At 28.7% G+C, this 14,067-nt stretch overlaps 1 protein-coding gene across 1 annotated transcript; it reads right to left on the reverse strand.

Annotated features, from left to right (window-relative positions):
- Positions 1–3,296: 3,296 nt before the first annotated feature.
- LOC123292709 (cytochrome P450 6j1-like) lies at positions 3,297–6,659 on the reverse strand. The gene is given in 5 exon segments (XM_044873423.1): positions 3,297–3,466; positions 3,551–3,802; positions 4,352–4,573; positions 5,023–5,717; positions 6,463–6,659. Coding segments are annotated over 5 exon segments (1,536 nt in total).
- Positions 6,660–14,067: the final 7,408 nt, after the last annotated feature.

Genomic DNA, 14,067 nt, shown 5'->3' on the forward strand with positions numbered 1-14,067 from the left:
TTAACTCTTTATAAGTAGGTAATATATTTTGTTAATTTCTCGTACCTAAAAAACTTCTCTTGGGTAATGATTAAAGTGAATATCCTTAATATGTTTACCACACAGGGTAAATGGTAACAAGTACCTTGAGCGTACTGCCTTAAACTGAAAAAATATTTCTCTAATAAATATTCCGTAGAAAAAATACATTGAGATTAAAGAATTAAAGTTCGCAATAAAACATCTAGTAAAAAAAAAAAGTTAAAGAAAACAAAACCTGATAGATTATTTAGCGATAAAAGAATATAGTTATTTGTCTCGTTACAAACAACGACCACTATGACATTTTATTAGGTATTCATAGTTCGTTCCAAAGAAAAAAAGATATAAACTTTGTGTTCAATGTGTATGGTTATTTTAATTTGAATATTCCGATACGTGTTTCCTTAACGTTTATTAAACATTCTCAAGGTTAATTTTTTAAATATTTGTTGTATTAAAAATTCTTAAATACATCACACTATCAAAAAAAAAAAATTAAATTTAACAAGTGAAAACATTGACTGAGTTAATTGTTGAAATACCATGTATAGACAGTGTTGATTACTTTGTCACATTACACTAATATCTATACATGTCACACATATATAACTGATATACCCATATAATAATACAATTTGCGCTCTCACGGGTAAACAGTGATGTTTACGAAAAAATGTTTCAAACAAAAGTTGTTTATTTTTTCATAAGGAACATTTATTACATTTAAATTTTTGTTCTATCTATAACGGTTTACAAGATCCAGTTGATCTATGTTGCTCATTTACGAATTCGACCTCACTTTTTACGTCTTAAGCACGCTATAATTTCAGCTTGATATCTCCTTTCGTTCTTGAGTTATCGTGATGACAGACGGACAGACAACAGACAGGCAACCGGAAGTGGACTAATTAGATGATTTTATGACCACCTATACCAAAATTTTGTTCATAGCATCAATATTTTTAAGTGTTACAAACTTGGGACTAAACTTAGTATACGTTGGTATATTTCATATACATGGTATAAAAACATTATGTTCGCGTGTTGCGTATATTAATTTTAATTTATTTTGTGAACCCAAAATAATTATTACTAACGGTTTTTCAATAGGAACATTTATTACAATGAAATATAGTTATTATTCACATTACAATCATTTTTTTGACAATAATTATTTTTAACAACGGTTAAAATTTATGATTATTTATTATTGGTTAATACATCATCTATACCTGTATTATTATTAGATCATTGAATTGTGATTCATATTAAAGTGTAGTGCAAGAGTCAGGGATGAATTTTTAATACATCATGTTGAGTCATTGCTCTGTAATTATCTTGGGTCAGTTAAGTTTAAGTAAACACTCATAATTTTTACCTAGAAAAGCATCACTCATAAACTTTTTACGAAAACTGTAATTCAGTTCTTTCAACACTTCAACACCCTTGATTACTTGGCAAATTATTCCTTTGTCGGAAGGACATAAGCCCCTTGGTTAGAGTACTTAGCAATCACTGTACACACAAAACCCATGAGTTCAGAAAATAACATAATGAGTACTGTGGAAGACACGACTTTTTTCCGATTTTACTCAAAAGGAAAAAAACTAAATTGGAACTCTACCCTGATAGTCGCGAAGCACTGAAGTTCGAAAATTTGAATAGTAAAACGGATCTGAATACGGTTTTCTGCATTCGATTCGAAATTTTGTGACCTAAATGCATTTATAAGAAATTAAAAATATGCAATTTGCATAACCACTATGCATTTTAAATTAACCGTAAATATACTAAATTCACAATTTGGTTAAAATGATGCCAAACTTGTTACTCGGCAGTTTTTGGATCGCTGAACACGACAATCGCGACAGAATTAGTCTTCCGGAATTGGTACCTGGTTCCCAGGGTACCTCGGCTACAATACCTTGTGCCCGATTCTGTTGCAATATTTCTGTTCAGCGACCACCAAGTAACGAGTTTGAACGGATTATATAACGAATTTCCCGAAAACTCCAGGAAACGACGGTGATATCTTTTACCCTGAACATCAGGTACCTCGGAAACCAAATCTGACATGATACTCGTGTTCAGCGACCCCAAAAGTTTAAATACTTTATTTGTGCTACTAGTTATTATATCATAAATCAAGTACTATTTATTGTTGGCAAGAAAAATTTTTGTGGCTCTTTAAAAACTTTGAAATTGTATTAATTGTAATTTTTGACTCTTCTGACTCAAAAAGTTGCTGAACCGTGGCTTAGGCTAAGGGGTGAATGTGTAAGCACATGATTATTTAAAATTTTTTACTATAGGTGTAGATCATCAATGTCATCATAGTGACTCAACATTATGGTGTGAAATAATTCATTACTGGTTCCCAATAGTAATATCGGCTGTATTTGGAAAAACCTTGCGGTATTGTACAAATGAATTTTTAATGTGTAATTTGCAATGTAAAAAAATTGCTAATTGATGATTAATAAAACATATTATCCTAATTACCGATTAATTAAGCATTATGTAATATTACGTGAACTACAATACAACAAGTGAAAAACCATATTTGGCGTAAAATTAATACGATGAACGCTTAGTTCAAAATAAGTCGATCTAACTAAACTTGCCGCTGTAAAAAATGCTCCGTTTCGGCGCAATACGTTTTTGAAGTTGCAATTTTGAAAAAAATTTTCTTCCACAGCTTTAAAATCGAAAGCATAATTTTAATAAAATTTGGTGTGTTGGCTATGTTTTTGATGTGGTAGCTAGTTGTCCAAGAAGGTAGGTAGATGGTCTTGCAGACTCTAGCTGGTCCAAGCCGCTTGAAGTTGAAAAGTATGCGTTAGATAAAAAAAAATATAAAACAAAAATAGCTGAATTCGTTCTTCTTATTTTCGTTTTTATACGATATTTAGAATAAGAAGGGGTTGAGATACAGCCATCACTTTATCATTTTGGGTCATTTTTGTTCACCGATAAAAAATTATTATTTCTTAGAATGTTTAGAGGATTGAATCATAAATTGGAAATTTAATTTAAGAAAAATATTTATATTTAATAACTTATACAAAAATATAAAAACAAACATCATTAACAATATTTCTTGCTTTTTTAAAGTTTTCTTGTTTTCATCAAAAAATTTTTAAATGTTATAAATTTCGATTGCAATACCATTTGAAAAAGAAAGCCTTATATTCGAAGAAGCTCACATAATAATATAATTAATTAAAAAAGCATAACATAAGCCATACTTAGGCTAATATCCTCACATTTCTCTCTTAATCTGTTCGTTTTTTAATCCTTAATTTCAGTGGATGTTTAATCGCCAATGTGATATTTGTTGATGTAAATTCAACAGGTTTCATTGTCTCAAGCAACGGCTCAATTTCAAAGTTCTTCAACAAATATATCAAACCAACTTTAGTTTGAAGCAATCCAAATCGCATACCTATTTTGTAAATAATTATAATATATAATACAATTATGATTAGTGTGCTGTTAAATATTTTTTAAAGAATTCAATAAAACTTGCCTATACATATTCGTGGTCCATTCCCAAACGGTAAATAAGCAAACTTATGGCGCTTTGAAATATTCTCCTCAGTAAAACGATCTGGATCAAATTGTTCTGGATTTGGAAATATTTCTGGATCGTGGTGAAGAGATAACAATGATATAAAAACTTTTGTACCACAATCAATTTTTACATTTGTTCCAGGTATAATATAATCTTTCACACAGTTTCGATCCAAAAATGGTAATGCTGGATATTTTCTTAGTGTTTCTAGAAAGGAAATTTGAATTTTCATATCTTCGAAATAGGGTACTTTCGGTAGTGAAAAATAATTTATGAAAGTTGATAAAAATTATATCTTTTGTAGGAATATAATTAAATATTCTGATTTTGAGTCATAAAAGCACATTATTATTTTATTATATTAAAATGAAAAGGCGTAATTTTTAATCTGTATATCACGTGACTTAAAACACGAGCTGCCTTGATGTGACATCGTATAAGAAAAATAATATGCAGTAATTGATAATTTGTTGATGGCTTTCATAGTTATTTTAAGTTTAAACTTTATTTATACATATAATAATTACATACACGACTGTTGTTTTTGCCAATATAACGTCATCAAAATGGCTAACAGCGTTTTTGCGAGAATAAAAAAGGTTTAAAATTTAATTTAATTCTATGGCAAGAAAGCGTGTTTATTTTGCCGAAATATATTTTTTGTGACTTTTTATAAAAAAAATCAACATTTTGAAGTACTTTTTCAAACATAGAAGAATACCCAAGAATTGCAATAGTTGAAATGTTAATACATACCGGAAACCACTTGATTTAAATATGTCATTTCGTGCACAGCTTCATAGCTCATTGTATTATTATGTTTAGCCAAAACTATATCAATTTCTCTTCGTACTTTCTGTTGAATTACAGGATTTAAAGCCATTTCATACAAGGCTAAACTCATGGTTGTTGAAGATGTTTCATAGCCGCCTAGTAAAAATACAAAAGCTTGCCCTACTAAAGCATCACCATCTAAAACTGCAAAAAAAAAAATGTACTTTTGGTTTTCAAAATAATATCCAAATGAATATTTAAGTATTTTAATACTACAAGTAATAACACAACTGAAAAAAACATTTTTCGCTAAACTTACTAATGATGCAAATAATTTTTAACCGACTTCAAAAATGGCGAATTACCTATTCTCAATTTGGTTGTATTTTTATATAAGTGACTTTGTTTGTTACGTACGAATGTATAAACTCACTTAAAAGTAAAAAATAAATTTTTTTTTGAAAAAATAGAACCAACTTCAATTAATTATTGAGCTCAATCGATGCAGAACTGTTTGAGTCTATAAGCAATACACAAACGAACATAACATTTTCATATATATAGATAGATTAGTCAATTACACAACACTAAATTTATTTTCTACTCTTTCTAATCAATTGTGTTACTTTTTAAAAGGCTATAATAATTTATACGCTACTTACATAATACACTTTCATCATTTCTACGATCTTCAGCTAAAGATTTTTCTCTAATTTGCAATAACAAATCAATAAAATCATTACGTACGATATTATTCTTCTGTCGCAAATCAATTGCTGTCCAAATTGATTTGCGTATCGCATCATAAATACTATCATTTATCATATGAATACCAAAAAGTTTTACAAACCACGGAGCAAAAATCAACAGACCAGATTTTACAGAATCTAATGGTGATGTTTTAAATACTGATCGTCCAATATGATAAAAATCCCAATTGGGATCGTTTATTGCATTTCCAGTCACACCAAATACACATGTCGATATAACATCGGTTGTATAACGAGCCATAAAATCTTTTACATCTAATGGTTCATTATTTTCAGCATGCCTGGTTAGTATCTTGTTCATTGGTTCAGCACACTGTTCAACTAAATAGAACATGTTTTTTATTCGGCTTATTGAAAATGCTGATGTTAATTTTCCACGTAAATTACGCCATTTTTCACCAGTTAAACAAAACAAACCATGCGAAGCAAGTGGCTCAATTTCAGGATCTGGTGCAAAATTACGATCGGTGAATGAATTGAAATCCTTTATTAATATATGACGCATTAATTCCAAATCTCGTATTAGCAGTGCTGGACAATCAACGGTGAAAATACCAACAAATGGTTCATTAGTTTGCCTATACACAATTTAAAAAAATGCTGGTTATTTTGAATATTGTTGTTTACTAAGCCTTTCGTAAACTCTACAAGTCTAAAAACTCCTGCCCTTAACGCAACGCAGTTACATTTTATTGGCCAACACAGTATAGATATTAGGTAGTAATATTTAATAAATAGATTTGTCGCAACCGAGGTTTGCACATGTGGTTACTATAAGTTAAACGTTTTCGCTCAAATTGCCATTAATTTCAAACTATATTTATTAGCATCGGTCAAGTTGGATCAATTTTAGGCTAGAACTGTTAAAACAAATATTGATTTATTAGCCTTGGGAATGGCTTATGGTAGGTCCACACGATACCAACTTCACACAGACTTCTATAGAATTTTGTCTGCACGACAAATCAGTGCAAACAAAAGTCGGTATGATGGTAAAGTCTTAAATGAACACTTTTACTCAGACTTTCAGTCTGTGCAAACAATAGTCTGTATCGTGTGGACCCATCAAATTTAGACAAGGATTGGCAAACCAATTATAACCCTTGGCTAATGCTAGCCAAACCAGGCATTATTGATTTCCAACTGAAACTGTAACGCCTGTTCGTTTGATTTACGTTTCGATAATTTTTCTGTGAAATTAATTTTTTCGTACAATTTTTCGCGATCGCGCAAAGTTTACTTTATATCGAAATGTATAAATGAAAATGCGAAAGTCTTCAATATTATTTGTTTTTTAAAGATTTTATTGTAAAAACTGCTTACTTATGTAACGTAGCAATACATTGTCCAATGGATTCTTTACATCTAAATACCGATCCAATATTTCCAAAAAATGGAGTAGGTTCAATGTATGGTATTCTCCGCTTCCTCCAATAATCAAAATTTCGGATCACATAACAATACACTGATATAAATAATATCACTACCAATACTATAGTTAATGAAACAACAAGCGCCATATTTGTCAAAGAACTAATAGATAATGTAAAAGTTTCCTTTTGTCGTTAATTATATATAGTATTTTACTAGATTAAATTTTCTTTCAAAGCTCCGTAAATATAATAAAAAGATTTTTATACATTTTTTTACCTTTATTGATTTTATTGATTTAAGTTTAAAGTCTTTATTTTAAGTAGACAAATCTTTTTTACTGTTTTAGTACTACTACAACGCAGCGTGCAATAAAAAACTACCTTCAAAAATTATGAATTATTGCTTTAACGAAATAAAGGAAAAGTAAAAATATTGAGATTTATTTCTAGCCCATATAACATATACTCTAATTGAGTCTAATCTATGCTATCATAAATGTTAAAACAGTTTTCAAATTATTTATAATTAATCCAGTAAATAAACTAGAGAAAAGTACCTGGTGATTAAAAGTTGGGAAACAGTACGGATTTCTATACCTACTTACTTTTGTGACACGTGTTTAGGCCCTTAGAAATATTCAGCCACTCTACCCTAGTCATGATGGGAGTGCATAGTTTATCAACTGGGGAGGGAGTATATTATTTTAGAAAACGTCCCACTGGAGATGGTGAATAAGAAAAAACTTATAAAATATTATTTATAAGAGTTGATTTTATTGTTAAATCTGACACTGGATTCATAATAAGAGATCAAAAATATATTCTAGAACGAATTTTCATGGGATGGCATACATTTCGGAATTCATAACGAAACGCGTAAACTCTAACATCAAATTCATATTCAAAGATCGAAAATTTTCCTAGAGTAAATTTTCAAGGCAAAATAAAATTTAATAAACTTGTGTTTCTTTACCAGCTCCAGATTGGGAGCATGGTTGGGGGCAAATACTCCTCCCCTCGTTAATTAGCACCAACCCCAATGACTGGCTAAAATGCCAGGTGCTTCTTTCAGGTAATGAAAACAAGTTAGAAAAGAAAGAATGGAAATTCGTTATGTTTACCAACTTTAAGATATTTTCTGAACAATAACGTAGCCTTCGATTACAGAACTCGCTGCGTTCGCATAGCTGCTGTGCTCGAAAGTATAAGTTATCACATTTGTCTTCTTGGCCTCCGTAGTGGCCTTCGACCTTGGTTGGGCATTACAGAAAACACATTATATTATGAGGTGAAAAAGCAATTAAAAAATTAAAATAATTTTAGAGGGTGTTTTTACGATTTTCGAGGTATTTTATTAGTTTTATCGAATTTCACGACGAATGCAAAAAACAGCATGTTTTTAGCATGTATCGCTTATGCCATATTGGATGTATTTAGGTTTTATAGTTTTAAATTAAAAATTTAAATTAAAATACTTTTTAAGGAACAAGCTTATTGTTGTACTAAAAAGTAAAAAATAATGTTTCATATGGGTTACTCATACTGTTTGTAAAGCTTGTGTTTTATTTTCTCCAAAACTTCTACAATTTTTTTTTTTCGATTACTATTAACTTTTAGCATAGAGAATTTGAAGCTTATAACAAATGGAGTTTTCCATACTTTTTGAAAACATGTAAACTGTGTTTATGTTAGACGGATGTTACATAATACATACATACTCAACATGGAATACATTAAATTATCTTGATTGGATATAAATTGTACAAAAACTAAAGAAAACAGTTGAGGGAAGAGTTGACACCATCAATCCAAACTTTATTAATTATACCTTAAAATATATTGTTTAACACACATTGCACGGTACCTATAAAGGTAAGGATGACAGTAAAAACTAAAAACTTGTTTTGCAATAATATCTACTCTTATAATAATTGTTAAATAAATACCGTGTGTTTCCCAGATTCTTGAAGTAAACTAAACGTTAAAAATGTTAGCTTTGAGCTTTTTAAAATAAATCGCTTCAGTCGAAATTTTCCTACAAAAGTTACTATTATACGTCATTTGAAATGCTCCATGTTAAATGAAAGTGAACTTAATTTTTTAAGTGAAAATAATATCCATTTAGAATTTTTGTATTAATTGATTTTTCATAATAATCAAAAAGTTCTTTAAGGACGTAAATTCATAAGACTTGTTAATAGAGAAATAAAAAAAATTTTATAATGTAAAAGTTTAAATGATTTTGAATGATTTGAGAAAGAAAAAATATAATGTTATCGAATTCATTTCGTTGAATTTTAAGTTTAAAAAGTGTCAAAAAGCAAGATTTAATATGGAAAATATAAATCGATATTTCTCAAAAATAATATCGATAACTATAGATACTTGAAACTTTTACGTTTACCAATTAATAATTATTATCTAAATTTTCAGAATTTCACAAAATTTTTGTTTTATTTATTTAAAATTTTCAGACTGTTTACCTATGAACGCACAAAGCAAAACAGGGTGGTAAAAGAACGTCCTTAACATAATAATTTTAAAGTTTATCAATAGAAGCTTAGCTTATTAGTAGCAACTGTAGGTGGTCACGTGTGCATGTTGCAACGTTGGTGTTAAATGATTGGGAAAATTTTATAATGTAAAATTACCTTAATAAATTATTGAAAAAAAAAAAAAATCCCGTTGTGTCCGATTAATTAAGGATGTATGAGCACGGCAGGGGGGACACAAATTTAAAAAATATTTTTTTCAATTTTGATGGTGAATTATGTTATAACTTGGCATAAGACGAAATATAAGAATACAATTTTTGATATCTGGAGTAATTACCAAAATATCTAAAATTGAAAATTTTGATGTGTTACTTGGCTTTAGATATTTCGACAACAAAGGCAGATATTGAAAAATTTTATGCTTATTTTTCGCTTACATATTCATAACAAAGTTCATCATCAAAATTGAAAATAAGGTACAAATAATTTCAACCTTAAAAGATCTCTAGGTAAATATTTAAAATAAAATTTCAAATTCGCCCAAATGTCTAGATCAATTATTTAGATTATAATTACGTATTTCGACTGCAATGTAATCATCATCAGTATGAAGATACAGAAATGCTTATTTTTTATCGGAAAACAAGTAATTTTTGTCCAAAAAAATTTTCGTTATTTTTTATTGCTACAGTTTTTAAAGCCTTTAAATCGAAAATAGAGATCTAGAAAAATTTCTAACAAGATTCCATTCCATTTATTTTCCATTTATTTCCCCATACAAAACATGCAACTTTTATTGTTAATTTTTTTCCCCAAAAATACAGCTCGAGGAGATAAATCTGTCCAGGTTACTTAAAATGAAACATTCTATATAACAACAAAACAACAATAATACGAGAGTAATTAACAATAGTGTGTTTATTATTTTGTATTAAAATAGATTCGTTTAATTAATCGTATATTTTGCATTGTATTTATTTTCATACACATTATTTTATTGTTCAGATATTAAAATTTAATATTAAACAATAAAACTTTATTACTAACAATATTGAATTTATATTATTTTATTGATTCAAGTTATGGCTTATTACACTTTAGATAGAACATAACGAACAATTCAAGGCTACCCCCCAAAGTCATACTCTACTTACTTTTCTATTAGGAAAGATTGGTGAGGTCATTTTAACATACTGTTAAAACTGTGTTGCATTTTGTATCGTTATGGGTTATGCTTTTACATTATCTGTATAGGAAGATAGAAGTTTCAGTGATGTCATCATGATTCTGATTTTAATAATAATAGAGATGCTGACTAATCTTACAGGATACAAATATCATAACAATATGGAGTGCTTATTCCATTTATGCGGGAAGTGTGTCATGATAGAGAGCGTTGATAATGGATTCAGTAAACGGAAGTTCTCCATTTTCCGAGTGATTTTCATCTATTTCAGTCTTTTTAAATTTCTCTTTTTAAATTCCCAGCATAGAAAGTTATTGTAGTGGGATCGATTTTCGAAATTAAAATTTTCACATATCTTTTAATTTTCATGGTCAGGACAAGGCATGTGTGTGTGTGTGTGTGTGTGTGTGTGTGTGTATTTGTATACGTTCGCGAACCAAAACTGATATCGATTTCATTAACCTATCGTTCGAAGCGTATTAACAAAAGAATTTCATAGCATTCGGTTGAACCGTTTCAAGTTGGTCGAGTTTTTATTTTGAGCGAATTTCCGAAGGAAATGGAGAGCTATTGCTTTTGTAATGATGACGGAATTTTGAAAAAATTTCTTCAAATTTTCATCGATCCTACCTAATATATGTCAAAAATGACCATCGTTAAAATTTATATACATATATATATATACATATATATATATATATATATATATATATATATATATATATATATATATATATATATATATATATATATATATATATATATATATATATATATATATATATATATATATATATATATATATATATATATACGTTTATGTGCCTGTACTCTCTAGCGGTCGCAATTTAAGTCCGATTGGAATAAAATTTGTTATCAAGAAGGGTTTTGGTATTTGAAACGGCAACATCGTTAATGAGAAAAATTAAGAAATTGTAAACATTCTTCAAAAATTAAAAATGCAATATTCGATTTTAAGAAAAATGTGTTATATTTTCAATCTCTGAGGGAATTCGCTTAGCCAACGCAGCTCCTGCGCATCGATTTTTAAAATATTGTTATTGCTATTTATTATGCTAAGAAATTATTCGTGTGGACCTTGTAAGAGTTTTTTAATGAAATAATGAATGGAGGCGTTAACAAATTGCTTCCAAACGAAAAGAGCTTTTATCTTTCAAATTTCATAATATAAACCTGAAATTTAAGATATTTACCTTATAAGCAAACATTTAGAATTCCTTTTAAAAGGGGTGAAAACTATAAAAAAATATTTTTTAAAACAAACCCAAGGAGCTTAAATTCTTTGAAATTCCGATTGAACCAATTCACTCGTTTTTTGTTTTTTTAATTTTAAATTTTCTTAAATTTTGTTTGCTTGAATTCAGTCTATTTTTTAATTGGCGAAATAAACTCTGACAATCGTACGTGAAAAAAAAAATGCACATAGATATTTTATTGAAAATATGTTGTTTTTATAAAAGAATTTAAGATAATTTTATAATTGAGTGATATAAAATACTCATAAACGGTTTACATTCATTTTATGTGTATCATAAGTTAGCACACCCCTGAATATATTTAAGCAATCATTCTAGCAGTTTAGAAATTACTACTGCTAATTCAATAAATTTAAAAATCTAAAAACCCGATCTTAAATAGAAACTAAAAAGAAAAAACAATTCCAGTAGTTTACATAGCGACTAAAACAGTTAGGGTCCATTATTGAGAAGATTTGAGTCGGTATAAATTTTAATGGATCCCGGCTGTTAAACTCGCTATAAAATAGCAAACTGAATTTTTTTGTTTTTTGTTTTAAGCTTTTTAGTTAGGATTTTCATATACCTATTCAATGATATCCTACTTAACATAGTCGACTTTCATTTTCAGCCTACGTATGTGTGGTTCACTCTAGAGACCAAACGCATTGACCGATGTTAATAATTCATGTCACTCGATTTGTCTATTTAATACCTATTCAATGCTATTCCTTTCACTCAACATAGTTCTTCGGCTTATTTTTTTTTCTTTTGTCCAATATGGCGTCTGGTTGTCCCCATATTGAATTTTCATTACTGCCATTTCTTTAAGCACTTCTAATTACTCGCAGTTCTAACACAATTCGATTGACCTAAGAATCACCTAAATCGGTCCACAAGTTCGGTTTCTAGAGTGCAGCAGAGAAACAAACATATACATAGGGTGCTATATAATGCTCCCTCAGGATAAAATGATCCCTCGTTGTTTTAAGTGAACCATTAAAGACTTCTAGTATATTTAGCGATAGATAAAATTCCTTCCACGTGATCAAATTAATCGTTCAGCAAAGGCTTATGGCAATGTATAAGCTATTTTGTGTTTCGCAGCATTTTGATATGCGTTTAATAAATTTTAAGGTCAGTTTTTATTAAGGTAATAAAATATGCCGCTACGTGTAAAATGATCCCCTTTATATACGTTAAAATGATCCTTATTTTGTGTGTAAAATTATAATAGGTAAAATGATGCCCCATTATGTGGCTTGTCTTGAATGCGTTGATTACGACGATTTTACCAGTGATTTTTGTTTTCATACTAATCGTTGATGCAAGATAAAAGAACAGTTAATATTTTATGTGAACTGTTTGGTAAAAAATGCAATGGGATCAATTTACTTACCTATTCTTACATGGTCTGTAAAAAGATTCTTTTTGAGAAATATTGAATAGATCCCACGGTCTATAAACAAAATTTTTAAAAATTGGAAAACTCAATGGAGTCAGCACCCCTACATAAACAAATAAACAATGACACCATCTCGGTTATCATCACAATCGTGTAATATATTTATAGTTATCATTAATAAGAAATAATTGTTTATTTATTATTCACATTCAAAGTAGTTGCTAAATCATCGAAGTAATATTTTTAATGTTGGTTCTTAGTTCTTATTATTATCAGATAAAATAATTGTTTAAAGTAAAATTTTCCAAGAACACTTTTATCATCATCGAGTGTTATAAATTTATAATCCTAATGTGTAGAACACACGCATGCACTGCAATAAAATTATATACAAGTAGAATATGATTAAACAATTAAATATTAATATTAAAGTTTACCTGTACGCTACGTAGTAAAATATGATTAATGTAGATAAAGAAATTGTTTTATGTGTAGGTACTATAAATAAAATTAAAAGGGATTGTTCCATTTTTATAATTACGCTCTGAATTGGAGTAAAATAATTAAATATGTTATAGTTGTACTCACAACCTAAAACATAAATAATAAATATGTATATACCTACATAGAAAATTTTCGATTTTCCATTTTTTATTATTCAATGAAAGGAGTTAAGTAAAGCCAAAAACATGTAAAAAGCTTATTTTTTACACAAACTTTTATTCTACGCCTTAGAACTTTTTGGAATAATAGGGCAATTTATACAGTGTTTTTTTTAAATTGATATTCGCATAAAAAAATTAATGTCAGTTTGAACAAATTTTCAGTGATTTTGTGTTTAAAGAAGTAGCACGTCTTACATTCTAAGAATTTTCTTAAAACAAGTGAAAACAAACAATTAACTGAGTTAATTGTTGAAATACCGTGTATAGACAGTGTTGATTACTCTGTCACATTACACATACATACATGCCACACATATATAACTAATATAGGCATAAACAGTAATGTTTACGAAAAAATGTTTCAAACAAAAGTTGTTTATTTTTTTTTTAAGGAACATTTTTTACATTTAAACTTTTGTTTTATCTCTAACGGTTTACAAGATGGGTCCTACGGACTCAAGACCCAATTGACCTATGTTGCTCATTTAGGAACTTTGACCTTACTTTTTACGTCCTCAGCACGCTATAAAATATCAGCTTGATATCTC

The sequence above is a fragment of the Chrysoperla carnea genome, chromosome 2, assembly GCF_905475395.1.
Source record: "Chrysoperla carnea chromosome 2, inChrCarn1.1, whole genome shotgun sequence".
In the NCBI taxonomy this organism is placed as follows: domain Eukaryota; kingdom Metazoa; phylum Arthropoda; class Insecta; order Neuroptera; family Chrysopidae; genus Chrysoperla; species Chrysoperla carnea.